The sequence below is a fragment of the Fusarium flagelliforme genome (assembly GCF_020744385.1).
Source record: "Fusarium flagelliforme strain FIESC 12 MPI-CAGE-AA-0113 chromosome Unknown B0J16scaffold_3, whole genome shotgun sequence".
In the NCBI taxonomy this organism is placed as follows: domain Eukaryota; kingdom Fungi; phylum Ascomycota; class Sordariomycetes; order Hypocreales; family Nectriaceae; genus Fusarium; species Fusarium flagelliforme.
The window spans coordinates 1,133,117-1,159,372 of NW_025763505.1; the positions used below are offsets into that span (position 1 = coordinate 1,133,117).

Sequence of the window (26,256 nt, forward strand, 5' to 3'; positions counted from 1 at the left end):
TTTCCTGCAGACCCAGAGACCCTATTAAATGACCCGCTGTTGAGTAGAATTTACGATGCACGTCCCTGACTTGTCTCAACAGACTCAAAAAAGCAAAAGGGTCCGAGAACGAGATGATTTGACAGATAGATCAAAGGCCCGAGCAACCATCCGGGGAAAGCTTGTATTGGTCATCTATCAACCTGAAGTGCAGCCTCAACATTTCATACTTTACATCACGCACCAAGCATCATTGAGCGAATGTTATCATATGAAGGCAAACAGCCTCCCGGCCACCGAGAGAAATCCAACCCAATAAGAAAAGCTAGGATTGACTCATAGCTCTTGGATGCAAGGGAGAGTTTGTATCAAAGCCATCGTGGGCCCTCCTCAGTGGTGCAACGTTCCTTTTAAGTTGAGCTGAAGTGAACTGGAATTGGAGTATATTATCATCACGAGTTCTTCCCGTGGCGAATATGTGACGGTAATCATCCTGTTGAACACATGTAAGTTTAATGAATACTACTCGCTTCTCTTCACTTCTTCAGTATTTGTTTTGCTGCCAACACATGAGCATGACGCATCAGTGTCCCAATGAGCACATAGACTTCAATGTGGCCAAATATTATTTCTAGTCGCTGGCTCGTTGGCACACCATTTTTTGCTCTGATGCCGACATGTCTCACCTCATGTTCTGGGCACCTGGTGATGGCCTCAGCACTGCATTCCGTCAAATAAGCATACCTGTACGGAACATGTCTTCCCTTCCATATGACCAGGCAACCATCCCTCTTACTCGAGACTGATGAACAGACCATGAGTTTTCAGATGATAGAATTGGCCAATGCGTCGTCGCTACTCGTGCTGTAAGTGGTGACGGCCATGGTGTCTATGAAATTTCTCCGTGCTGAAATCTCAGTCAGAACTGTAGGGCGCCTCAGGGTGTCAGAAGAATTGGCCGCCGAAATCATAAAGGACGAAATAAGTTAATCACCTTATGATAGCTTAGAGTAGCACTTAGGCTACTTTATTATGGTAGCCTACGCCTTAGAGGACATTTCTTCTGTTACCCACCTGGGGCGATATGTATTGTCCAATGCAAACTCCTATCAACAGTGAAGTCATCTCCATGTAAGCCTGTCGAGCTGACCTGCGATAAGATACTCGATAAAATGACAGTGTCTGCGCTAAGGGTTTGGCACAATAGCCACCGATTATGGTATGCAGGTTCTGGTATAACCAACCTATTTGTGAATGGATCTGGCAAGTTCTTCCAAGGGCCAACCCACAGAGCCTTAAGATCGAGAGAATAGTCTCAGATGGTAACTTACCCGGCCCCTAGCGAAGAAGCTAGCAGAGTCAAGCAGTGAGGCTGTCCGGGCGATTTAAATTGCCCGCCCTCATTGGCCTCTTTCGAATGTGACGACTCTGGCACAAAAGGATGCCGCGCAGCTAGTGATTGCATCTGTCTGGGTAGACTGATTCAAGGCAGATTCCATCTTGCCATCTCCCTTGAAAGAGTATATATTTGCTTATGGTATTAGGGTGCTGGGATGGCGTTGCCACTCGCGCGATATTGTTTTGTTTACTTAGAACAAGTAGGTGATTTTATTGAGCTGACTAGACCGAGTCGAATGTCAGGATGGGTGATTCCGAACTTCCGAAGACCCAGTCATGCCAGTCCAAGCTTTAAGTTAAAATGACAAGTTGGCGAGAAAGGGGAATCGCCTATATGTCTCCTGATCGGATCAAATATCGTTGATAAAAAGCGCAGTTATTAGGACCACGCTAAATGAAGCCGGATGAGCGACTAAGGAGACGAAATAATACAAGGAACGACCGATTGCGTGCCCGTCCTCACACCAAGCATGGATCAAGCTTGTAGTCAAAGACATGGACCGCAACTTTACCTTTTCCGATCGTCTACCTAGACCAGGAATAGAAGCAGTGCATCGTCGAACGCGTGTGCTGCATGCTTATGTCCGTGTCCATCCAAGATCGATTTCTTTCTTTCTTTCTGTCTGAAGCAGGGACGAACAAAAGAAGAATGGACACGACGTCTGGATAGCATCACCACGCGCATCCGGCTGAGGCGTTTCGCTTTCATTCGAGGTAATCCGGGGTCTCAATCCCCAAGTTGCTTTTTCATCTTTGCAAGCGTCGTGGCGCCGACTTAGCTTGTGTTGGTCTTTGAGACTTGTCCCTTTTTATGTGATAACCGTTCGTACCTTGCATTGGCGTCGAAATTTGGAGCCCTTCTACTTGCCTCGCCACAGTCGCGTGGATTCCTAGGCCCTTTTCAGTCCTGTTTAAGATGAGCACAAAGAAATTCGGTCCAATCCAAGCAGGAACCTCGACTCGTTATCGATAAAGGCCTCTGTTACAGTTGACCTGGTTCTTTGTTGTCGTTGTCCTCGTCCAGTGAGAAGACTTGACCCATGGCTTGGCAGGGGAAGCGGGGATGACAGTAACGGCCCCAACCAATCAAGCGCGCGCCTACAGGGGACATGTGAGTGTTGAAGGCAGCGAATCCCAGTGAGTATCCAGTCTCTGAAAAAAGCCAAGTTGACCAACGGGCCAGCGGACAAGGAAGAGAGAGGCGAGGAGTAGAGAGCAAGAATCTAGAGCCAACACTGCTTTCCATCTCCTGTTCAAAGTGACATTGAATGCTCGAAGCGGGACTCTAGCGACATGTCTTATTGGTTGTTCATACCCAGCCGACTGCGGTGAGGCCCCGCTCCTTCTACCTTCACAAGGAAAGTGCCCCCAAGCTCACCAGAGAAGGTGCCCCTGCACAACCACCATCGGTTGGATTAGCGGCCAATTGTAGCGACTGTGCCCCTGGAGGAACCAAGGAAACAGTGGCCCTAGTGCCTGTTCAGCGCCTTTTCGGCGCCTAGTGCCCCTGCATCCTGGCTCGGTCATTTCGCTCCCCTGTCGATATGGCATGGAATGATCAACTCTCCCCCCAGCTAAAACCGTTCGTTCCTCTCTCCCGCTTTGTTTCTTTTTCTTTTCCAACCCCAATCCTCGCGGGCCAATTTTTGTGAATATCGTCTACGGCATCGTTTTGTACTGTACATCTTGTTATCAGCACTTTCTTGGATCTTCAGCTTCACTCTTTCAGCTGATATCCGTCCGGTCTTTCCAACCCCCTCTATCCCTTCGTTCTACCCACTATCTAGGTCCTTAACCAGCCACCTTGGTTTCGATTCCCGCCAGGCATTCACCAACCGAACTATTGGCGATATCCTCTCCCTGGCGTACGTTTTCTGTCCCATCTGACCCTCCACCTGCCACCTCTATTTCTCGAGTTCTTATCTGTTTGGGTCGGCCGTTGGTTTCTGCAGCACACGTCATGGCATGCATTGAATTGGTGGCATCGCCGTGGCCTTGAATTGGTCAAATGTCGACCGTCAACTGTCGATGGGCTCTTCCGGCCCTGATACGGAATGGCGGTTGGCTACAATATTGGAGCCTGCGTTGCAGATAGACTTGACAACCGCCACAGAACGACTCAATCGCTTTCCCCGGTGGCAGCGGTTCTTTTGCTACGACATTGTTCGCTAACATTGTGATGAATAGACGTAATCGGCCTGACATTCGTTCTCTTTGTACACGGAGCATTCATCGTTATCACGAACTCAGAACACTCGTTGCTGTACCCACGTAGCACTCAACCTTAAAACTTTATTCACGATGCCTTCAATTCTCAACCTCGTTACCCGATCCGACATGCCTGTGGATTCTGATGGCTCAGACGACAGCATGATCAACCTGATGCTTGGCCTTCTCGGCCTTGTCTTCCTCGGTCTTATTTTGGTTGCCATCCTCTTCCTTTTCCGCCGCGCTCGTCTCCAGAAGCAGCAGCAGATCAAGTCTGAGGAGGACGGCCTGCCTTCATACTACGATAGCGACAGCAAGCGCTTTGCCAACCACCGCGGCCTCACCATCGAGACAACACACAACGGTCGCTCCAGTGTTTTCGTCATCAACCAGGACGGTCGCCCTATGCTTGCCAACCCCAACTCTCCTCCCTACTCCCCCGACAATGTCCCAGAGATTCACATCACCTTCCCCGATGAGCAGGACGACCAAGGCCGACAGCAGAACGGCCGCGTCCTTGTTGTCCGTGTTGGCGACAACTCGGCTGTTGGTCTGGAGCCCATGAACGACGAGCAGCTCCCTGCTTACGAGAAGGAGGCCAAGGGTCAATTTTACTCGATCGACATGGACCATATTGGCGGTCTTAAGGAGAAGGACCGTACTCAATTCCAATAAAGAGATGCCTCCCTCTTGATTCTCTTTCTTTTCGAACGTCGCCGGCGATGCATCTTAGACCCGTCTGGACGACCTTGTCACGACAAAGCTTTGAATACGATTCTTCTTTTTGGGATCTTTCATCCCACACCAAAACTAGCGAACTAACCCGCCTTCATGGCTCGACCTTGCCATTCAGCAACCGGAGAGTCAGCGGCACTTTTCATGACCCGTTACTATATACCCGTTTACGCTGCGGTCTAATATTCGCATTGCTACCTATCAGTGGCCATCCCTCCCCCATATACTTTTGCATATCTCGATTTCCCTTTAGCCGACTTGTCCAGTCACGACAACACTGCCATGGTCCAAGGTCTTGAGAAGGGTTTAATGAGTTATTGGAAAGAGTCGGAGAGGGGTGGCAGTGCACCTCAAGGAGAGGCCTTGGATCACTCTGGCAGTTGATGGGTAACATGGGCCAAAGCAAAACACTACATTTAGCAATTCTCATATTCCATGGGGTTGAGCCTTGGGACACAATACATGGCGCACCTTGGAGTAGTAACCCTCTATATCTATATCTATCTCTAACTTAAGTCTAGTTGATAGTCCATAGTGTATAATTTCTTATCCTACTATATCCTCTGATCCTTCGATATTACAGTGACTAAATTTGTTGAGATTGCAAGCCATATGAGCTGACGTCTTTATAAGGGAGGTTGGATTGGCATTTAGTCGTATCGTAATGCGACACCACTCCATTCGTAGGGTTGCCTTTTCCATCGAGTGTTTCAATCAATAGACCCCTTGATTGGTCGTCGTATAAGCGGGGGGATCTTATGGTCCTTGGCAGCGATCCCATTGTTTCAACGGTGTCGGGCTGTATATATTCAAGTCGTGAGTAGCAAACATAACACTTAACAGACTAACAACTTAGGCAATTTCGGCATCGTCGTCTTTCTCGCTATCACAAATAAATCGCAAGGTTAGAGAATGAGGCGGGCCTAGCAGATTCAACAGTCACTTAACGAAATGGTACTCATTTATAGTGTAGGCAAAGGAAAGCTCGTTATTAGCTGATAATCATTTCATTCCTTCAGGGCCTCCCAGAGAACATTCGTTGTTTGTTCATTCCCGTTTTCTTCAGAAATCATGCTTTGCTATCCCGCCCATAAACCAAGACCTGGGAGATATTACACCAATAAGTAAGACTAAAAGCACACGTTGCAAGCTGTCAAAGCGCAACTGTAACATCCCCGTTGAAGTTATCCATCCTTAATTCAGGTATCGTTTAGTTTCCAGTCTCCTGAGCGCCCACGTTCCTCGTCAAGGTCGGCGCACCGCTAGGGCACTGGACCTTGGGGCACATGCAAGTCTGGTCTGCGTCCTCAGGGCGTACCTCGCAGACGATAGCTTGATCAGCCAAGCTACAGCAGCAGCATGGGGCTCCAGCAGGAATGGGGACACTTGTGACGGCTTCCTCGCGCTTTTCGACGGCAGCTGTCGAGGTGGGCGCAGAAGTGGTGGTTGATGTAGCAGTCTTGGTAGGTGTAGCGGTAGCAGGCCAGTAGGTGGGAGCGCCGACAGGGCATACGACAGCAGCGCAGATACAGTCTTCGGGCTTGACGTCCTTTTCGCAGACAAAGGCAGGCTGGGAAATATCGCAGCAACAGCAGTCTTTGTTCTGTTCTTGAGCGGGCGCTGCGAGAGCGATACTGCTGAGGAGGAGAGCGGCGGCAGCGAAGAAGCGCATGATGAAAGGCTGATTTGAGGAAGGCTTTGTTTGAGGGATACCTTTTGTGAGGAAGAGTTGATTTAGGACAAGGTAGAGAGTTAGGTGAGAAAGAGAGTATATATGGGTATAGTAAGAGGAGAGAGTGTTGTGAATAGTAGTAGAGTTTGTTCTTGAATCACTCAGAAGGTGGGACGGGACAGAGCAGTGATATATGGGAACAACCTTCCTCGAACAATTAGGTTCTTTAAGTACCTGGGTATGTACCTCCTGCTCCCTCCCGTCATTTACATATCACCCAAGAACAGAACAAAACAAACCGGGAAGGCAGTGACCACCGGCTGATGAAACGGTCCCGTCCCTTCCTTCGATTTTCCCTGGTCGACGATCAATTTACTTCGGGAAACTGCACGTCTGACAATAGGAACAACCCCAGTTCGTCCCTTCCCCAAAAAAACTCAAACCTTTCTCTGCAAACCAAAAATGGCCTTGGCAGATTACAGGATTGATGGACAAAATGTTGGTGAAACTAGGTTCCTCTAAATCCTTTACTGCCAAAGCTCGCCTTCTACACCAAAGCAAGAGCTACAGCCGAGGTGCTGGACGCGGATTACATCAACAAGGACTGGATCATCATCTACCTGAGACTTTCTGGAGCCTCTCTTAAGCGTGTGTTCTTTCTTTAGCAGAACATGTACCTCTGCAGAAGGCTCTGTGCGTTGAAATTCCATCATCTATTTCACCCGGGTTGTTTCAGATACTACGCTTTGGGCTGACGTTGGAGTCTCCCGATTAGGCCGTGGATGAGAGAAATGATTGGAGAAAAGGAAGTTGCCGCTTTTTCAGGCTGTATACGAGAGTTAATACAACTTTAACTTTAATGATGTTGCATTCGCGAAGGATCAAATCTACTGCCGGTTCAATGGTTAAGTAAATATTTCCACGCATCGTGGTGCTTTCCTACCCACAGACTCAGCCCATTTGCTTGAAACAGCCAACATCACGAGATGCGCTAAAACACCATAGGCAAAACATCTTAGGCAAAGCACAGCAGGCAAAATCCCATGAAAGTAAGCCCCGTCATAGGCAAAATACGATCTGTTATGCAATATGATCCAAGTATATGCATTGCAAGCTGTCGTCGATAAATAGCCTGCGAGTGCAGTCTAGCCCTTCCAAGTGACGTTTTGTTTCACTGGCGGCCTCGAAAAGATCTACATTACATGCCCCTTGTTGGCTGCATGTTGCGACAAGGAATCCAGAGATCGCTGCTTCAGCTTCAGCTTCGACTTTCAGCCTCGGAGCGCACGGGACTCATTCTGCAGCGATCGTCTTGAGCTGGAATGATGTGATGGTCATTCGGAGAATATTTCTTGAACAATCTTAGTACTCAATCGGAAAGCATATGTGTCTGTGGATGCAGGTACGCTGCGTCTCATGTTCGCAGCTCCTTACAATAGGCACATTCTGCATGTCATGTTCTCAGGTATCTTGGCGATGCTTCAGATTGATTACTTCGTGTCATGAACTGCACATCTTTACATGACATCAGCTATGATAGTATGATGATGCACTATAATCACATTGTACATGGAACGCGAAGCAAGATGGTTTAATACACTTTTTTGAATTTGTGTTTTGTAGATAACTCAGAATCTCAGCTATCGTGACGTAAAACCTAGACACCTTTTCCCTATAATTCATAATCCGTCATATTGACAACAAGAGTGTATGTGCGGCAATTGCCGACAAAAAGAATAAGCCGTGATATAAGAAGAGAAAAAGACTTCGGACTATTGTTCATGATATTGAACCTGTTCAGATCCGACAAAAAACTATTGCTTTGTTTTCAAGAAACCCCAAACCTGGGCCCAAGCATCATATCAACATGAGACACCCGCATAGAACATATGCTGCATCGCCCCGACGCAACAGACAAAGAGGGATGATATAGTACACGCACAGCCAAGCCAGCAGCTGAATCGAAGAGCAACCTAAGAGCCAGGCATTCGTAGAATGGGGTACAAAGAGGAACCCTCACGAGGAGTGCCCAGATCCCGAACATGAGGCTGAGGGCTCTTGGGGTCAACGTCCATGGCATCGGCGTGGCTTGGTCGAGGAGCCTCGTGCTCATCAACAAACTCCTTGCGCTCAAGACGTCCGCGCACGTACTCACGGAGAGTCTCGATAACGCGCATGTTCTCGAGCCAGCGGTCGTACTGCTCCTCACGCTCGCGGGTAGAATCACTGACATCAGACTCAGAAGAGGGAGAGCCGACAGAGAGGGCAGACTCGCTAGCCTTGGGGGTAGAAGCACCGCTGGTGTCCTCACGAGGAAGAGGAAGAGGGCCACGAGCACGCTGGAGCATACCACCAGAGTAGCGGCGGCGCTCGCTTCCATCAAAGCTGGGGCCAAGAGTGGTTGTGGCAGAGTGGCCGAAACCCTGGCTGACAGCGGGAAGACTTGTGGGGAGAGTAGGGTACATGACAGAGGCGGTTGAGCCGTGGCGGGACTGAGGAGACATGGCGGAGGAAGATGGGCTTGGCGAGTGGCCGGATGTGTAAGACATAGAGCTGGATGGCGGTGTAACAGCAGGAGTACCGGTAGATGAGATGGCTGTCAGAGGCGAAGCCATGCTAGCGGCAGACACAGGGTGGTAGCCATCAGTCGAGACGTGCATGCCAGCAGGAGACCTGTGTGAAGTAGGGGGCGAAGGAGTGTTGCGGTAACCGTTGAAACCACCATCGCCTTGGTGAATGTGAACGCCAGCAGTAGCATGGTTGGAGTTCTCATAGATGGTGTTTTGCATCTCGCCGAGGATGTGATCGATATGGATGAGGTCTTTCTGGGTGCGCGCGCTGGGCATGGGCAGGTAATATTGCTGTGCGAGGGGGTTCTGGCCAGGTGAAGGGCCGGCGTGAACAGGAGCCGGAGCAGGCTGAGGCATGTACTGCTCAGTAGCAGCCATAGGGCCGTTGGGGACGGTAAGGTTGCCGTGAAGGGGCATCAACGAGCGGCCAATCTGGGCATAGGACGAAGGGTCAATCTGGCGGCGCTTGGCGCTGCCGAAGAAGTCATCAACCATGTCGTAGGTGCGCTTACGATCATAACCGCCAGCGGCGGCGCTATAGCCAAGGTGCTCAGTACGGGCGTTGTTGATGGGTGGTTGGTTGAAGTAAAGACCATAGTTGGTAGAAGGCTGAGGAGCATAGTAACCACCACTGGGATGGGCCTGGTGTCCGAAAGCAGCGGCGTTGGTCCGCATCTGGCCAGTATGGTCGTAGTAGCTGGAAGGTCCTGGAGGGGAGTTAGACTCGAGAGAAGGGAAACCGGTCGACCACAGCCGTGGACTGGATTCGTGCATAGACATACCCTTGGGAGGCTGTGGCCTGTAGTTGAGTCCGCCTTGGGGATCCTGGGATGATCGGACAAGCACAGAATCATCGGCGTGAGTCTGTTGCGTGTGAGTTTGATATACAGATGTAGACGAGGTTGGTGAGTTTTCTTACCTTGACATGCTTCTTCAAGTCCTGGGGACGCTTGAAAGACTTGCCACAGAACTCACACTTGTGAGGCTTCAGGGGAACGTGAACACGAATGTGAGAGGTGATGTGATCTCGCTTGACTGTAGTAGTTCGGCAAGAGTTCCATTGGCAAGTCAAGTTGAGGTTGTTTGTGCTCTTACGGCCAACATGGCGCTCACAGATGTGCTCCTGTGAGAGGTCAGTTTCAGTCCATTCTTGATTCACTCATAAGTGCTTACGTAGAGAGCCTCGGGAGCAGGGAACTTTTGGTTGCAAGCATTCCATCGGCAGATAAGGTTGTCATCGTTTGATGTTGATGCACCACCGCTGCTCTGGGAGGTGTTAGAGGTAGCGCTAGGGGCAGGCGTCACAGACTTGGAGTCGTTGCTAGCACTGCCAGAGGACGAATCTCCAGATGGTGTCTGTTGCTGCTGTGGTTGTTGAGTTTGTTGTTGAAGCTGAGGCTTCTGCTCAGGAACTGGAGGAGACATGATGGGCGGGAATATGTGATATCTGGTCAACGCAGAAGCGCTTATGCCCGGTGGCAAGTAAAAAAGACTGGCTGGCTGAGACTAGTCAGGCAGGTACGACAGGGCTAAGCACGTCTCTTGAGATAAGAATCAACCAAGCTTGTTACAGAAGGAACAAGACCAAAGTTGATTGATATAGAGATGAAGGATACAGTTGAATGAGCTGAGATGTTCAAGGAGAATTCATCATTAATAAAAGAGTTACGGGGGGAATGCGCTCCCTTTACATTTACGCAAAGTCTGGGCAAGAGGGTGAGAACGAGCGGAAAGTCTTGGCGGCCTTGGCGAGTCTTGGCGATAATTGCGATGTACTGCTTGGCTCAAGATACTTGATTAGCCCCTGCGATGCATGGATGTCTGAAGTACCTCTGCCCAGAGATACGCATCTCTGTCAAGCGGAGGGAACGGTGCCAAGACCGCCAAGACTTGGCAGTCTGGGCACCGCCCCTCATCGCGTCGCTTCTATTGGCCTTGGCTATATTGGGCCTCACACAAGCTGGCCACCTACTGCGTCAAGTGTTTTGTCGCCCGTCACCTGAGCCCATAGGGATTTCGGCCCTGACCTGACACCCGTTTCCGGTCACCTCACATTGCCTGTTTTTTACCGTGCAGTCAGTAAGTTTCTGGTTTTAAGGGTTAAGGGGGGGAGCCAGATCTGGAGAGCGAAGAAAGAGTGAGGAGTAAGAGTAGCGCTGCTGCATGCAGAAGTGGCTGATGAATAATTGATAACAAACAATGGACGCAAAAGAAAGAGAGCAAGGAAGGTTTCGGGTCTATCGGGGAACTGCTAACCCCCGTAGACAAGGTACAGTAGCTTAATTAAATACTGTATGGAGGCAGAGGTACGGAGTACTAACAATTGATTCTACCGGAATAGGACAGGTTCTGGTTATTTCCTGGTTATTGAATGCTTACTTTTAGTCGTCTTGGCTTGGCCGATGCCGAGACCAGATTAAGCACGCAAGTTTAATTAAGCAACAGGTAATAATACCGGTCAGTTCGCTGTAAGAAGTCCAATAAATGTCATGAATAAGGAGTCTGATTGAAAACGTTTTAGTTAACTGTTCAACTGTTTAGCGTAAAACTTACGGACTGTCCAATTAGAATTCACGACCCGGGTTACTCTGACGAGTGACGTTGAGCCAAGCCGGGCACCCACACACTCAAGCTTTCCTTCCCTTTTTTCTCCGTGCATTCTCCGCAAGAGTCGACGTCTTCTTTCATTTGTTCTTGGCACTGTTCGCCCAGACTTTTTTCTTTTCTTTTTTTCTCGCCAAGACCTCCTGCTCCCCAATCTTAATCAAGGCTGCCAAGAGGACTTGGCGTCTCCAACAAACTCCATCAGCCAAGACTTTAAAGACTTCTTGTTTTTTCTTTACCTTCTTGGTCTGCCAAGCATTCAATAGAGCCAAGTCCACGTTTTCCCCTTGTTGATGAGATTCTTATACTTATGCTTCTTTTCAGCAGCCACCTCATTAATTTCTGCTGCAGTAGTCTAAGGAGACGATGGTGTAGTGTAGTTAAGAGTCATGTCATGCAATATAGACTCCCAAAGTGCAACTAACACTAAATGCAACAAAACATCATGCTCATCATCTTCTCTATATACTGATACTTACCAGCCGTGCGCATCTGACCTGCATCCGGGCCTCTTTCCCCACAGGTATTATTGATAAGTTACCCATATTTACACGCGCGTTCAACAAGACAACAATAACATATATGTGGCCATTACTATTAGAGAGGCCTCTTCTGTTTCGTCCAGTAACAATAGAGCACTAAAAGATATACATACTGGACAAGACATGTATCCTTGCTTATTTTCCCAGATAGCCTCCTTTCTAGGCGCGCCGAGAAACAAGCTGCACGCCGAGCACCTAAAACTATCGTTACCGCAACGGGGGATCGCACATGAGGCTTCGAAGCCTTGTGCCGTTCTCTGCAGCACGGCAGAATGCCCAGAGAATATGATGCAGCCTCGAAGGCACTTACAAGTTTTGTTCTTTAAACGTCGTCATACAATTAACCAAATTCGCCGAGTTGTCTTCCGTAGAACCACTACTCCACGATATCAACTTCAACTCACCGAATAGTCCAACTGCTCAAGATATTAGCCAAGCAAGGCTCCATTATCAATAACCCTTTTCCCCTCTTCAATTCCTCCGCCTCATATGTACAATGTACCTTTTGTTCCTCCCCTCCCTGTTGATCCTTTACCCCAGGCCAAGAATCATGATACCGTATCTCTCAGCCAAGCAAAGCCAAGAAACCGCCCAGCAATATAAGAACTCCACCCCTTCTACGCCAAGGTCTTGGGGATGACGACAAACGTGGCAGTGCAAAACCAAGCAGTGCTTGTCTTGTGATAGCAGCAGTGCCAGCGTTCTTTCTTACATTATTGTTGGCCCGTGTTAGTGCGGACAATGTCTATGGTCCTCAAGCTTTGTAGCCAAGACTGATAACCATTTCCTCGTACGACAAGAACGCCAAGACAGCGGACGCTTGAAGAACAGGCGGCTATTGTCCACTCTTGTCACCTTGGCATGATGGCATTGTCTTGTCTTGAGATCGATGGAACTGAATCCGACTGGTGAGATATATCGCTCGGCGAAATAAGCTGTCAGTGAACTTGATGGTCTCCCCGCTGACCTTAGCTAAGATATTGTCCACGCGCGTAACAGTATCTGCCGTTGTAAACCCGTCTCTTGCCGTGAAACAGGTGAGGATCGCTACAGGTGCAGTATGTATGTAGATTTTTATGGACGGGCAATGCACCAGTAACTACTAAGGCAAGATGTTTCCATGGCATAAATAAACATGGTTATCAGCAGAAACTTTATACTTGACAGGCTCCTCGGTATGATGTGCTTTCCTGACCGGGACTCGTCCTGAAAACCGAGAAGACTAGGGTACAGGGTAGCATGATTGCAAGGGCAAATATATCTTCACAACTCTGCGCCGTAGGTAAACAGAGTTAGTCTGACATATGAAGAATCCCAGGCAGCCATCGTCAGGGTACTGTCCGGAAAGAACACCTTGTCCTCACAAGCCTAATCTCGTGGCCTACCAAGGCTTTGGAGTCATTGCTCATGCTCGGGACGAACAACATCCGTCACCTCTGAAACACATGTCGTGTATTAGCAACGCCCGAGGGGTCAACTTTGAAGTCGAGGAAGTGTATTAGCAACATCATAAGAAAGAAGAACCCCGAAGGAGACTGAAAGTCCAGCCCAAATCACCTTTAATACTGCAGCATATTGCAAGGTGGATCTGCTCTCAAGATTGTTTAAATCGCCAACATAGCATCAACCAACGCAGAGTAGCTGGATTAGTCCCTCAGTGCCAATGACATGTAAACGTACCGTATGAAATATATCAAAAATTACCGGTCGTCCAGTGACAGAAGAATATATAGAGGACGGATGTAAAAGAGTTATCGATACCCAGATACCACGATAAGATCAAGCACCACCATATCATGTACACACCATTCGCATATCACGTGACGACAATCTGATGACTTCACTTCTCCTCAATTACTCACTTTAAATGCAAACTCTGTCAGTTCGCAACTGTATCACTTCAACCTGTGAGATGGAACATTACCAATGGAACCCACTTGCTTTATCACGTCGATTTCATTCTAAAGTCTTCCATTGTCTTTACACCGCATAATCGTACACATGCTTGTTTCACTCTAGTCTCTCAACAACAACAACCACGAACTTGTTTCCCAACCGATGTCGAGTCTTTATGCAACGCAGCATACTCCACCGAGTCTCACCGACAAACCTCCTCGTTCTTCACGACATTCACGCAGGCAGTGTTGACAGCATTTGTGGAAAGGAAAGATCAAAACTTCCATTGGTAAAGCTCGCTAGGCTTTATGCACTGACGACCAGGAAGCTATGTAAATCCCTCGCTGACCATTATGATTTTACTCCTTTTTTCAGTCTTTGTGCCCTCGGCAAACAAAAGACGAGGGCGAGCATAGAGTGTTCGAGCCCATTTGGTTCCAACCATGATATTCCATATCCCACTGAGGTGTCAAGGATCCATCCAAGATGTCCCTTCTCAGCCATTTCCTCCTCTCTATTTGATGTTGATGCGTACCCCGCCCGCCTCCAAATGCCCATGAAAAAAAGTTGATTAAACAAAGAATCGAGAAGGTTGCAAAACGAGGCCAAAAAAAACCTGACAGCAACTGCCCACAAATGGTATAAAAATAATCGTCGTCATGATCCACCACATGGTGTTGAAGTGGTAAGATTCGTTCATGTATAATGCAAAGCCAAAACTTGGGTTGACTGGGTATTGTAAAACAAATACCCCAAGGAGACGACTCAACATCGGAAACCAGCCCTTCCCGTCAAGGGTGTTGTCGTGTCGCTCAGGAGCCAAAGCTCCCGGCATAAGTATGCGCCTTGGGGCTAAGAATCGAATAGCCCCCATGGAGCGACAGGAATATCAAGTGACAGAAGGCAACGCCCCGACAACTTGTGTCCCCTCAATAAAAAGAAATAAGACCCGAGTATTGGAGAACACCAGTGATGTGCACATCCGAAAAGTTTCGATGCGTGCGCATCCTGGACTGTTGCCCGCGTGCTGACTTTCCACAGTCGACGACGATTCATCTGTCCCGTAGACAAGATGCCGCCGAGTACCAAGACGCCAAAAACCGAGCCCATATTAAGAAAGCGTATAGCCCGAATAAGTACGTGAAGCCGTGTCATCGTGAGAGTAATAATGATCCAGAGGTCGCCGCCTCGGTCAGGGATGTGGGCCGACACGGCCTCCCTTGAGCCAACCAGCCCGAAACCGTCAGCTTCCAGAAATACTGAAAGCCCAAAAAAACAAAAAAACGCCATGCATGCAGATATTATACAGAACCGAGCTGCAGAAGAGCCTCGACGGCTTCCCGCTCCTGTGCGGCGGAGGGACCCGTCAACGCCGAAAAGTCGATGTTGAAAGTTTGCGGTGTGCGCGCCATGCCCGAGTTGGCAGAGAACGAACGAAGCGCACCTGGTGTGTACGCCGAAGAGGGCTGGAAGCCATGCTCAAGTTGAGCCGCTGCCTGGTTGGAATAGGATTCAGCTCGGAGAGCAGCAGCTCCCATCGTGGCCCAATCCTCATCATCTGTCGCATCCTCAGGGTCGTCGTTCATAACGACATCATCATCCGGCGCCTCGGAGCACGAAGCAGACCCAGAACCGTCCATGGACATTTTATCGGCCTCATGCTCCATCATGTAGATGTCGTGGTCCTCATGAGAAAACTGAACTGAGTCACCGTTGCTCGAAGCAGTGCTTTGTCTGAAGCGGTCCTGACCCCGACCGCCATTCTTGCTGATGGGAATGCCCGCCCCATACGAGGATGGAGGAGTTCCTTGTCGGTGTCGCGAAGGCTCCCCTCGCTTACGAGCATCCCAGCGGCCCCATCCCACCTTTTCAAATTCCACCTCTCCATCCAGTCCACCGCCTTCTCCTCCTCGACCTTCCAAAGCTCCCACGACTAGTCTCCGCGCCTTTGTTGGAGGGATCCCTGAGAACCCGGGTACCGAAGTGGTTAGGTACCCCATAATATGTCTGATAGCCAAGGGACCGTGGTTGAGCAGGATCTCTGGCAGGTGGTATTTGGCGAGGAGAGAGCCGGTGATGGCACCCGATGCCTCGAGGGCAGGCGAGATCGATCGTCGTCGATCCGAAGGCTCGTGAAGGTCCAGGTCTGAGTCGATAGGGTCAAGCTTGGCCTTCTGGAGCTGCGCCTTAAGCCCATGAGGCGGCAGGTTGGGAGAAATGGAGTTTGGGGGAGTAGGGAGGGGTTGTTGAGATCGTGTCACAGTCGCAGGGACACTTCGAGCCGCTACAGCAGTTAAGTTGTCTCGGTTCGAGGAGGCCTGGGAGATATCACGAGCAGCCGCTGCCATGGTAGCCATGATTACCGAGTGTCGGATTGGTATGCGCTTCCGAACGAACAAGTCTAAAGATACGAGACTATGGTCAGCGAGGTTGATATTGAGAAGGAGCTTTGTTTTGCGATGCGATCCTCGCCACTCTTTGCTTGACGAGTTGTGATGAGGAATAATATCATGATTGAGTCACAACAGGCGTCGCGCTGCGTCAGATATGGTACGTACCTATTCAGAAGCCGGATGTAAGGAGGGCTGGCAAGACAAGTTGCTGGCACAAATATGGCGATGTATGGCAGGCCTGGGCAGAGCTGGCGCGATGATCTGGACTGTGACAAGAGACTCTGATACGAATCTTGGTGTTCCTTTCGTGGTGTTGCTGTTGTTTGGGGAGGAAAGGGAATCAGACAGGAGGGAAGCCTGGAAGGATATATGACCACCAACTTACAAGCCAAGGGCAGGTGAACCCGTGTGAGGTGTGAGTCGTAGCCAGCCAGCCAGAGCCAGGCCCGGTCCTGGGTAGAGGTGTCAGGTACGTACTCGACTTGCACTTGCACTTGCACTTTGTATTGGCGGTATGATATTGTATCGCGAAAGAGCACCGACGCACGCACCTGTAGTAGGGCGGTGCGGTGCGTGTGCGTGTGCTGAGCGATAGGCGCAGGCCACCTAGAAACAGGGGGGGCGAATGGATGCTGTACTGTACTGTAAGCAGGAGTGGGAGTGTATCTTAGGACGTAAAGGCGGCAGGCCGGGTGTAAATTTGGCACACCAGTTATCAAAGGATTGGGCAGACAGTGCCAACGCCTTGGTTACTACAAACACACCTAACAAACACCATTCAATCCAACACTCAAACCCAGCCCAAACGGGCCAGGCGTCAATTATTGGGTGTCACCCCCATGTTTCGGTCCAGTGTAGGCTGTGGCTGTTCAGCCAACATCTTTCGTCTGATAAGGTTGATAGGGGAATGTACAGTACTGTACAGTACAGTGCTGTAGATAATAGTGAGTGATATCTTGTTTCTACCGCATTTGAGACAACCATCCCATGGAAACCATAGTCTAAGAGGAATGGAAGAGCCCTAGAACCCAACAAACTTCCTTTCCCTCCCAAAATATGCAGTGCTACGTATTCTTTCAGTTTCCACCGCACTTCTTTCTTCCATGCTAATAGTAAATAAAAAGTGGCACTTTTCTTTGTTTTTGCTGGTCCATGTGAAATTGTTTTTGTGGTATTTTCATTTGATTCAATTCCCAAGCAGCTGGTAGTCTAGGGAAACGAGAGGATCCGAGCCACAGCGGTAAACGGGGAAGCGAGCCGGACAAGGCCAAACGAAATGGACTGCCGTTTTACGCCCCAGCAAGCTCCAACGCAACGTTCACCATCTGGCTCGGGCGCCTCGCTATTGACTCCTCTTCCAGAGTTCCGCGAGTGGTCCTGTCAAGCGTCAGGCTGCTGTACAGCAGAGTGTCTCCAAATGTCGGCTGAAGTTCCGCTATTACTCCATCGACTAGTAATAACAGATGAAAAACGAAGCAAGCAAGAAGCTGCTCAGAATCAGATGGATGACAATCCAGGGTCCCCTTCCCTGCCTTAGTTCCTGACTGTCGGAGGTTACGGTGTATTGTACGGTAAAGCGATGAGACAGGATTGAGCACACCGCGATCTGCCAAGTTAGTCCCATCATGTGCAGCATCTTGAACGGTCAATGGAGCCTGAACACTTGAAGCGGAGGGAGTCGGGCGATTTAGGCCTTCCAAAGATCCGGGACGGCGCGTTTAACTAACGCGGCACCAGTATCGATCGTCATCGTACTGTGCTGTACAGTAAGGCATTTCAGCTTGAAGCAGTCCAGCGACAGAGCTCGTGTCAGTGATGGCTGGTCCTGATCTCTCGGCAAGTCTCCAATTTTCATAGAGTCTGGGGATCAATTAGCTAGTCGCAGCTCTGTTACTGTCCCGGTGTCATTTTTAGCGTGTAAGATACGCGGCACCATGTTCCCTTTTGGCCAACGCCTTGGGCCCCGTGGCCCAGGAGATTGGGGTAAGGTTATTGGAGCTTAATGCGTGGCTGTTTGCGATTCAACAACCTTCACCAGATGAAAGAAGCCAGCATTCCACCCACTCATCGCAATCGCAGGAATAGATTCCCAAATCAAATCTCAAGCCCCTGATTTGGAACTGCTCAAATTGATGGCTGATTCATTGAAATGATGACTTTAACTCAAGCAGAAAGTTATGGGCGTCATGGCAGTCGGCTTCTTGCTCAAGGAAACGTGGCCGTCATGACATGCATCGCAGGGACATCCATGGAAGCAACGCGGATCGTTTAAAATACCTGCATCTATCCGTCTCATGCAAGAATAATGCAGGCACATTTTGCTATAAGCCAGCCATGAAAGTATGCAAGTCTTTATGTCGATGGTCGTTCTTTGTATGGGTTTCTTTGACTCCTTACCCGGAAATCAGCGGACCCATTTAGCTTTCATCGACAGGGGTAAGGGGTCCCTCCTTGACTGGGAATATCAGAGTCATGACCGGCTTCTGATCCGCCAGTAACGGCCCAATCTCCAACATTATGCCCTAATCTCGTCCGGCCTGTTGTTAGTGAGCCCTTGGTTCTCGAAAAGGAGACCTCAAGCAAGGAATGAGATCCAAATTCTAGAAATTTATTGTGTGCGTTCCTGCGTTCCAAACCCTTTATTCGCGAGTGTGTAGGGCTAGAGGCATGCAGAGGCACGCACCCGATGAACTCAAGCCTCCCGTGTCCCAACTGTGGCATCCCGTGTTCTGTATCGCGATGGGGGCGTGTGATTATAAAGCCGTATTCAAGTCATGGGCACACTTCTAGTTCCCGTCATACTGTTTTCGATGCTTTGCTCATACAGTCCATTCTTTGGCTTGGCCTTTTGTGTAATCGCTTCATATCAAGTCACGGTCTCTTGTGACCAAGCGGGCGTCGTTGAAGCGAATAACCCTAATGATCGGTTCCAAAGATAGGACACCACCTTGATATTCGTTCACCGGCCTGGCCGAATATGCTGGCCAGAATGATATTGGAACTTCGAAAAGCCCATCCCACTCTGTTCACGTCCCATGCAAAGTGATTCCTTGCTAATCCAACGTAATCATTGCCATTTTCGGAGCATTCGTATTGTCGATGATGGCTAAGCCAAAGTTCATGGAGGCATTCGCCTACCTTCTTCTTTGTAAAATGTGATTGGTTGTGCAAGATATCCTGTTATTGGAATACTAACACATATCCTAAAGAAGCTATCCTTGATGTGTGACCATCACGTTGTTAAGGCCCTTCTTCATGATTGGGCTCTTGATGCCGTCAGTATTACCGACATTGCTTCGTCACCTGTTTCCAGATGCCGGTGTTGTCGCCCAGCAGTAAGTCCGCGTCGGTGGTGGAGGGAGGCATCGGCCGGTGGCCGGCTTTGAAGTCTCCCCTCTCCACGCTTCATGAAACCAAGGAAATTCGTCCTTCACGTACATGTGGCCCATCGTCCACTGATAAACCCCACGTTTGACATTGCTGCGCCGTGGACGCCTCGTGAAAAAGGCGCTTCCCCGCGCATCAAAAAGGAAGAACGGAAGAGAGACGGACTCAGTCTATCGATCCCGTTGCCCCGCGCTCTTGAAGTCCGAGGCTACAATATCGCGTCGTGCGGGGGATTGGTATCCAGTGTGGCCCCCGTGCCGTGGACAGTCCCGGTCTCTTCCGCTCCGGATCCTCCGCATGGAAAGACCTCATCCATTCGTTCCCAGCTAGGTGGTTGACGCATGATAGCTCTTCCCTGCTTCACCTGTTTATTGCCGAGTTCAGTAGTCTCGTCACTGCCATGCTTACACCACTGACTTTTTGGGACATGGTTACAGCTGCGTCAACCCCGCTGCCAAGGTATCCCAACCGAGGGGTGGTTTAATATATGCCGCCGTGTTTCGAGGCCATCGTTGACGATACTCAAATCACATCATTCAAATCGTACGTGTGAATGATCCACCGGCTGATAGGCTCCAAGTCAGCTTGAATCTCGCCAGTTTCGCGATCCACAAACGGGATGGGGGTGTGGTCACTTTCGTCATATCATCAACTTCCAAAGTTGGCAACTCAACCCCTAGATATCTTGAAGATTGCTTGTGAATGTGGCATCGACTAAGGGTTCATGTGCCCTGAATGCCGAGAGACCGAAGCCTCACGAAGCAAAGACGAATTCGCGGCAAGCCTAGTTGAGGGTCAGTAATACGATACGCCGAGTTTGTGTTGCAGCCAGGCACATACCCTTCGCAGAACCCCTAATTGCTGTTGGGATTGCTCGAACACAAGCTTGTATTGGGCGAGACTTTCTCGCAGGACGGCTTCCTTGTTTGTGTGACCGTCACAGATAGCCTTCATCTTGATTTCCATCTCCTTCCGTAAAAATGGCTTACCGAGACTGGTCTCAAAGTTCATTCGATCAAATCCCAAGATCAGGGCTACACCAAGCTGTGTAGGGACGAAGACTTTTATCCCGCCACGGCCTCCTGAAGCAGATGCGCCTCCGCGTCCGCCTCTGCTTCCTCTACCACCACGGCCACGGCCACGCCCTCTTGTGGACGGACCAGTGTCCGACTCTTCCTCATCTGCCGGTGCTTGGCCCGATTGACTTATCGTAGCAGCGTATTCTCTGTCTTGAATCTTTTGAATATGCTCAGCCATGGTAGCGTCTGTACCGATCCCGTTGGCATCCATGAGGGCAATCAGATCAGCCTCTGTAAGAAAGCCTGGAGCTGTAGTTTTGCCTTCTGTCATCATGGCTTCAGTTGGCTGAAAGCGTTCTCCTTCTGTAAACTTCGGTAGCTCCACTGTGTTATTCCATTTCTCATAAACAAACACGTCAAGGTAGTTTCTCTCGAGGACAATGACTCCGTGAGCATTGAAGCGCTCCTCTCCAAATTCAACCTCAACATCACTTGCCATGCCTTTGGCATCATCTGAGCAACAGGCAAGAAAGCGGCGAACAACATACTCGTACAACCGACCTTCATCGCGGTTCAAGACAGAGGGAGAAGCATATGTAATAGGATGGATAGGGGGATGCGCTTTATCGTCGTGCCTTCCCTCTCTCGGTTGTTGAAAAGCACCATTGACGAGGTTCTGCGCGAATGGGCCCCATCTTTGGTCAGGTGTCTGTTTGTCGACCAAGGTCCGGAGATTTATCCCTCGGTCAAAGCGATCAGTCTCAGTTCTGGGGTAGCTGATAAATCCTTTGTTGTAGAGTCCTTCGGCGATGGTCATGGCCTGTTGTCCACTCATGTGCAATAACCTCGTCGCAGCCTTTTGTAACTCAACGGTCGTCAGAGGCAGTGGCTTGAATTTGCGAGTAGGTTTTTGTTGAACCTTCGTGACCGTTGCCGTCTTTGCTGCAAGGCACCTTTCATACAATATAACCGTGGACATCCGGTCGAAAAGCCTATTTCGTAGCCAAGAAAAGTTGACCTTTTTGCCCTCTCGGTTATGCATCAGTTTTATGCTCCAGAACGATTCTGGGACGAAGTTCTTGACACGAAAGTAACGATCAACAACAAAGCCAAGCGTTGGGAATTGACAAGATCCTGAACGATCAGCGAAAATGAGCAGGCAGACTTGGACACGGGTTACAAACCATAGCTGAGAGTCAGCTTTTCCAGTGGTCCCCCAAGCTGTCGTAGGTTATTCGTGAGGAAGCGAGTGAACGCATATCCAATGCGCAAATCGAGCTCTATTCTTGTAGCTACGGCATGGACTTGCCTTTCGTCCAAAGTCGCCAGGTTCCTGGCTGCTGTTATAACATGCCTGGTAGGGTTAGGTTCTGTAAGGCGTAGGAACGAAATAGGGGTACGCACGCTCTTTCGACATTGCTAAATCTTGCTCGCAGTACCCGTATACCCGGCTTGCCTTTTCGAGCAGCTTCGACGATTTCGTTGCCGATATGTTCGCCTTCACGATCGCAATCCGTCCAGATTATTAGAGTTTGTGCATATCTCGCTTGAGACTCCAAGTTTTGGGCGATCGTCTTCTTATCCTTCAAGTTGTTAGCGACGGTTGGTGCCTAACGAAGACGAGAGGCTTTACCTCGCTAATATTTGTAACGATTGGGGCACTGAACAGAGACTCTGGAGGAGGCGAGTACCAGTTTTTGTTTGCGGGTGTAAAGTCGACACTGGTTAAGTGCCCAGTGACACAAGTCATAGTGACAGAGCATTGACCCAATTGCTGACCAAAGTCAAAATCGAACGCGTAGTTTTTGATGTACTTGTTCCTCGTATTGTGCTAAAGATTTTGAGTTAGTACGCAACGCAAACTGGCGTAGGAGTAGATGTTCGTACCGTTTCAACACGGCCTCCAGCAAGATGGGTAGCTACAGCCTTGGAGATAGATGGCTTCTCAGCTACACAGAGGACCTTCATTCTGATAAGTTGGCTGTCTTCTCGGAGAAGAATTGCCTGTTACTCGGCCGAAGAGTATTCAGTCGTTGAAATGATTACGAGTGGAAGTTTGCCTCAGGTTTCATGCGAAGGTGAAGTTTTGGGCTGAGGCAAGCACGATTCAGAGAGTAGAGGGTTTGCCAAACACGCGGTATGCAGTGGGAAAGAGCTGCTGCCATATCCTTATAGGACTATTGTTTGCTTGAATTGAAGCCTTCTTGGGCTGCTCGGTTCAGCTGATTTCTCGTTCTGAGAAACACGCTGTAATCTTAATTTGACCACCACAATGTAGCTCCCTTGTGATATTCACGATGTGGCTGGATAGGAAAAAGAGTGAAGGCGGGTCACTGACGTTGAAAATTTAAGCCTCTTCAGTAGCTCTCTTACTAGCCACAGCGGCTGCTTCCGAATCTTACAGGGAGTTATTCCCTAAGCTTTAGCGACCCCACACAGAAGACAGAACAGGAACCAAGGCAACAAGGAAGAATGGACCTTCCCTTGCGGCGTAGCGTATTTAGGCGTATAAACCAGAATAGAAATAGCGTGTGTCATCCATTTCATTCAGGTCGTCTATGACGCGGGCTTGTCTTTGGTGTATCATACGGTCCGCACCTATTAAAACACCACCAAGAAAGTCGAGATTTGGAGCATCAATCATATTGTTTGTTCTCCTCTGATTAAACCACCATGGCCCTTCCATATCTCAAGTCCCTTGAGGACTGCGGCGAGTACGCAAAAGCTGTCGAGCCGTATATTCCTCAGCTTTATGCTCTGCCTCGGCAGGTTCTCGACAACATCGCCAGCCCAGATGGGCTAAGGCAGTTGTATGTTGACACAAACCCGCTGATTACAGGTTTCGCGATCTCTCTCGCCCTCGGTGTTCCCTTCCTCATCGTCTCGGAGATCAACAAAAACTACTCTCAGGTTGATCGCATGTGGTCTATTCTTCCCAACCTCTATGTTGTTCATCTTTCAATCTGGGCGCGTCTTGCTGGTTTTAATTCTTCCCGAGTGGACCTTATTTCTCTTGCTACAACTCTTTGGAGTGTGAGTTTCTTTACATGCCATTCGTCAAAGCCGTTGCTGATTCCTGTTACAGTGCCGTTTGACCTATAATTACTGGCGCAAGGGTGGCTACAACAAGGGATCTGAAGATTATCGATGGTAATCTAATCGCTGACTGGAGATTCATTCATGAGCTTACAATAGACAGGGCCATCCTTCAGAAATATGTACCGAGGTTCATCTGGTTCATCTTCAACGTCACGTTCATCTCTTTCTATCAGAGTGTTCTGCTCTTCAGCTTCTCATGCGTTCCCGCTTATGCCATCCTGCTCTCCACCAAATTTGAGGAAAATGTGACTCCTGCCGACATCTTCTTCTTTCTCACTATGGTCGGTTTGGTGTACAGCGAGTGGGTTAGTGATGGCCAGCAATGGGGTGAGTATCCTATCCGACTCTGAGGTGAACAAGACTAACCCTCCTAGATTACCACGAGGCCAAGCACAAGTACCAGGCCGAGGCCAAGGTTCCCAAGGAGTTCAAGTATACCCAAGCTGATCTTGACCGAGGATTCAACACATCTGGACTCTGGGGTTACAGCAGACACCCCAATTTTGCCGCTGAGCAGCTTGTCTGGCTTGTCTTGTACCAGTGGAGTTGCTATGCAACCAAGAATCTTTACAGCTACACACTTGCTGGCTCTGCCGCTCTGGTTATGCTCTTCCAAGGTTCGACTTGGCTCACTGAGCTTATCACTGTTGGCAAGTACTCTGAATATCCCAAGTACCAGAAGCAAGTTGGCATGTTTTTGCCCAAGTCTCTTCGACCGTACAAGACCCCTCCCCCAAAGGTCATCCGAACTAGCGACCTTGCCAAGCAGAACGAGGGCAAGAAAGAACTTTGAATACGAGTAGGCTGTGCTTATCCATAGAGCAAGGCGTTTCTTATATAGATGCCAAAGATATCTGCTTTAAGCTAGCATGCGGGCTGTATACTACCAATGAAGGGGGAAATGTAGGTGCCGCAGATGCCTAGTTACTCTATAATATATCTATCTATACGATGGGTCTATAACTTCTATTCCTTAGCCATTCTCAGATCACTGAACTTGTCGGCGTAGTACGAAGGCACGGCAATAGCATCTTCCTTCTCCCAGTCTTCCTTCTTGTTCACGCCAGTTAGGACATGCAGTGTTCCACCAAGCTTGCCCTCAATGCCGAACTTGATATCGGTGTTAAGTCGGTCACCAACCATACATGTGCGGGCTCGATCAAGCTGGAACTTGCCCTCTACAGCATCCATCATTGCCTGGCTAGGCTTGCCGAGCGCCAAAGGTTGCTGTCCCGTAGCGTGAACAACGGGGATGTGACAGGAGCCAGCGCCGAGGAAGAAGTTGTGGTGCATTGGCAATGTCGAATCGACGTTGGTAGCGAGGAATGTAGCTCCGCGCTTGATGTAGTGCATAGCATGGGCGTACTTGAGGTAGTTGACATGGTAGTCAAGGCCACAGAGAACAACTCCCACCTCGGGGTCGAGCAGTGACCCATCAGCGATACCCTTGAAGTCGTCGTTTGTGATATCCCGTCGGAAGGCCTCATCAGTGCCTCCAATATGAGGAACGCCTTCAGAATCAAGTTCCTGCTCGATTCCGGACTCTCCAATAATGAAGACCTTGCGCTTACCCTCGGGCAGCTTCAAGATACGGGCGATGTAGATCGCGGCAGAGTAGCTGGAACCAAAGACATCATCCTTCTCGCTTGGGATGCCAAGCCCTGTGAGTTTCTTGAGATACTCATCACGGGATTTTGTGGAGTTGTTGGTGACGAAGACGACCCTCTTTCCTACATCGATGTGAGTCCCTTGTTCAGATCGTGAGCACAGTAAGCTAACCTTTTGATCTCAAGAAGTTGATGGTCTCTGGAACTCCCTCGTAGACATGATCACCAGACCACAAGACACCTGTATGAGTCAGTCACTGTGTTGAGTGTTTTGTTCAGTTGATTTACCATCGCAGTCAAGGAGGAATACCTATAGATTAATGTCATGTCAGTAACATAGTCAAAGCCAAAGTATAAATGACTCACGTCGAATTTGTCAATGAACTCATTGATCGCAGCAACGTCGTTGCTGATGTACTTTGGTGTAGATGCCATTTTGTCTGCGGACACAATCTGAGACGACACTGTATGATATCGTGAATATGATCGACAAGAGTTTCAGTTCGTCCAACTTGAACTTGGATCGTCGATAACCTTAGCGGACTGACTCGGTGGATTGTGCTTAGTCAGAGATAATGAGAATGACATTGCCGGTGATGTAACGAAGTTGGATAATCGGTGATCAATGGGGCTACTATGAAAAGACATTGCAAATGTTACAGTCAGATGAGATAGTCCTTGTGATGGTATTCTGTGACTTGTTTGGGGATACGAAATGTGAAGTTATTGATATAGGGTAATCCACGAGCTGCCAGTATGAGGATATACAGCAGCTATGACTCGTTTTCTATCAGTACATTACAGTATCTGTGCATGCAAATGATAACGACCCTGCATAGGTCTTGATAGGCAATTTTTAGTGCAATGGCAACATGTTCCGATCCATGCAATGTCGCGAAGTAAATACCGAAAGCGAATCATTGGCCCAAGGTACGATCTTGAAGGCGTGAACCCTTCCCGCGTGGCGAAGAATCTCAAAGTCCGAAATCCAAAATCTTCAGAGTTCTGAGTCCCTTACAGTAACAACTTTAGTTGATAATGCTCTACCATTGGCTCGTCAACTCCGCCCTACGAGTAATGGGTCAGCCGTCTTCGTCATCGGTGGGTTTCTAGAATCCCACGTTTTTTCTCCTCGGAACATATTTTC

General features: G+C 49.2%; 8 protein-coding genes across 8 annotated transcripts; 2 read left to right on the plus strand and 6 right to left on the minus strand.

Annotated features, from left to right (window-relative positions):
- Positions 1-3,193: 3,193 nt before the first annotated feature.
- Positions 3,194-4,361, plus strand: B0J16DRAFT_93004 (uncharacterized protein). The gene is made up of 2 exons (XM_046134691.1): positions 3,194-3,242; positions 3,565-4,361. Exon 2 carries the CDS (start codon positions 3,679-3,681, stop codon positions 4,258-4,260), a length of 582 nt encoding a protein of 193 aa, XP_045984292.1. The 5' UTR covers positions 3,194-3,242; positions 3,565-3,678; the 3' UTR covers positions 4,261-4,361.
- Positions 4,362-4,887, minus strand: B0J16DRAFT_93005 (uncharacterized protein). Its single transcript, XM_046134692.1, has one exon. It carries the CDS (start codon positions 4,748-4,750, stop codon positions 4,463-4,465), a length of 288 nt encoding a protein of 95 aa, XP_045984293.1. The 5' UTR covers positions 4,751-4,887; the 3' UTR covers positions 4,362-4,462.
- A 402-nt stretch (positions 4,888-5,289) lies between these two features.
- On the minus strand, positions 5,290-6,255 carry B0J16DRAFT_93022 (uncharacterized protein). The gene has a single exon (XM_046134693.1). The coding sequence runs from the start codon at positions 5,990-5,992 to the stop codon at positions 5,531-5,533; it is 462 nt and encodes a 153-aa protein (XP_045984294.1). The 5' UTR covers positions 5,993-6,255; the 3' UTR covers positions 5,290-5,530.
- A 1,565-nt stretch (positions 6,256-7,820) lies between these two features.
- Positions 7,821-10,090, minus strand: B0J16DRAFT_93053 (uncharacterized protein). The gene is made up of 3 exons (XM_046134694.1): positions 9,736-10,090; positions 9,482-9,685; positions 7,821-9,426 (listed from the first exon to the last, which is right to left on the minus strand). The coding sequence occupies exons 1-3, from the start codon at positions 9,985-9,987 to the stop codon at positions 7,966-7,968; spliced, it is 1,917 nt and encodes a 638-aa protein (XP_045984295.1). The 5' UTR covers positions 9,988-10,090; the 3' UTR covers positions 7,821-7,965.
- Positions 10,091-14,866: 4,776 nt separating this feature from the next.
- B0J16DRAFT_93058 (putative Sin3 binding protein-domain-containing protein) lies at positions 14,867-16,397 on the minus strand. Its single transcript, XM_046134695.1, has 3 exons — positions 16,383-16,397; positions 16,163-16,313; positions 14,867-16,019 (listed from the first exon to the last, which is right to left on the minus strand). The coding sequence occupies exon 3, from the start codon at positions 15,959-15,961 to the stop codon at positions 14,906-14,908; it is 1,056 nt and encodes a 351-aa protein (XP_045984296.1). The 5' UTR covers positions 15,962-16,019; positions 16,163-16,313; positions 16,383-16,397; the 3' UTR covers positions 14,867-14,905.
- A 3,622-nt stretch (positions 16,398-20,019) lies between these two features.
- B0J16DRAFT_337055 (DNA topoisomerase) lies at positions 20,020-22,538 on the minus strand. The gene is made up of 5 exons (XM_046127303.1): positions 22,291-22,538; positions 22,037-22,234; positions 21,808-21,986; positions 21,588-21,757; positions 20,020-21,537 (listed from the first exon to the last, which is right to left on the minus strand). The coding sequence occupies exons 1-5, from the start codon at positions 22,369-22,371 to the stop codon at positions 20,180-20,182; spliced, it is 1,986 nt and encodes a 661-aa protein (XP_045984297.1). The 5' UTR covers positions 22,372-22,538; the 3' UTR covers positions 20,020-20,179.
- Positions 22,539-22,960: 422 nt separating this feature from the next.
- On the plus strand, positions 22,961-24,382 carry B0J16DRAFT_93148 (uncharacterized protein). The gene is made up of 4 exons (XM_046134697.1): positions 22,961-23,436; positions 23,489-23,553; positions 23,603-23,829; positions 23,877-24,382. The coding sequence occupies exons 1-4, from the start codon at positions 23,077-23,079 to the stop codon at positions 24,293-24,295; spliced, it is 1,071 nt and encodes a 356-aa protein (XP_045984298.1). The 5' UTR covers positions 22,961-23,076; the 3' UTR covers positions 24,296-24,382.
- A 4-nt stretch (positions 24,383-24,386) lies between these two features.
- On the minus strand, positions 24,387-25,862 carry B0J16DRAFT_93136 (HAD-like domain-containing protein). The gene is made up of 4 exons (XM_046134696.1): positions 25,476-25,862; positions 25,398-25,419; positions 25,282-25,350; positions 24,387-25,232 (listed from the first exon to the last, which is right to left on the minus strand). The coding sequence occupies exons 1-4, from the start codon at positions 25,542-25,544 to the stop codon at positions 24,469-24,471; spliced, it is 924 nt and encodes a 307-aa protein (XP_045984299.1). The 5' UTR covers positions 25,545-25,862; the 3' UTR covers positions 24,387-24,468.
- Between the last annotated feature and the right edge of the window lie 394 nt (positions 25,863-26,256).

Coding starts and splice junctions, on each gene's coding strand:
- B0J16DRAFT_93004 (XM_046134691.1), top strand. CDS start 3,679: ATGCCTTCAATTCTCAACCTCGTTACCCGATCCGACATGCCTGTGGAT.
- B0J16DRAFT_93005 (XM_046134692.1), bottom strand. CDS start 4,750: ATGAGAATTGCTAAATGTAGTGTTTTGCTTTGGCCCATGTTACCCATC.
- B0J16DRAFT_93022 (XM_046134693.1), bottom strand. CDS start 5,992: ATGCGCTTCTTCGCTGCCGCCGCTCTCCTCCTCAGCAGTATCGCTCTC.
- B0J16DRAFT_93053 (XM_046134694.1), bottom strand. CDS start 9,987: ATGTCTCCTCCAGTTCCTGAGCAGAAGCCTCAGCTTCAACAACAAACT. Junction 9,686..9,735: donor CTGCTCCCGAGGCTCTCTAC/GTAAGCACTTAT, acceptor GACCTCTCACAG/GAGCACATCTGTGAGCGCCA. Junction 9,427..9,481: donor ACTTGAAGAAGCATGTCAAG/GTAAGAAAACTC, acceptor CACACGCAACAG/ACTCACGCCGATGATTCTGT.
- B0J16DRAFT_93058 (XM_046134695.1), bottom strand. CDS start 15,961: ATGGCTACCATGGCAGCGGCTGCTCGTGATATCTCCCAGGCCTCCTCG.
- B0J16DRAFT_337055 (XM_046127303.1), bottom strand. CDS start 22,371: ATGAAGGTCCTCTGTGTAGCTGAGAAGCCATCTATCTCCAAGGCTGTA. Junction 22,235..22,290: donor CTGGAGGCCGTGTTGAAACG/GTACGAACATCT, acceptor CAAAATCTTTAG/CACAATACGAGGAACAAGTA. Junction 21,987..22,036: donor TCGTTACAAATATTAGCGAG/GTAAAGCCTCTC, acceptor AACAACTTGAAG/GATAAGAAGACGATCGCCCA.
- B0J16DRAFT_93148 (XM_046134697.1), top strand. CDS start 23,077: ATGGCCCTTCCATATCTCAAGTCCCTTGAGGACTGCGGCGAGTACGCA. Junction 23,554..23,602: donor GGATCTGAAGATTATCGATG/GTAATCTAATCG, acceptor TACAATAGACAG/GGCCATCCTTCAGAAATATG. Junction 23,830..23,876: donor TAGTGATGGCCAGCAATGGG/GTGAGTATCCTA, acceptor TAACCCTCCTAG/ATTACCACGAGGCCAAGCAC.
- B0J16DRAFT_93136 (XM_046134696.1), bottom strand. CDS start 25,544: ATGGCATCTACACCAAAGTACATCAGCAACGACGTTGCTGCGATCAAT. Junction 25,420..25,475: donor AGTTCATTGACAAATTCGAC/GTGAGTCATTTA, acceptor ATTAATCTATAG/GTATTCCTCCTTGACTGCGA. Junction 25,351..25,397: donor ATTCCTCCTTGACTGCGATG/GTAAATCAACTG, acceptor TGACTCATACAG/GTGTCTTGTGGTCTGGTGAT.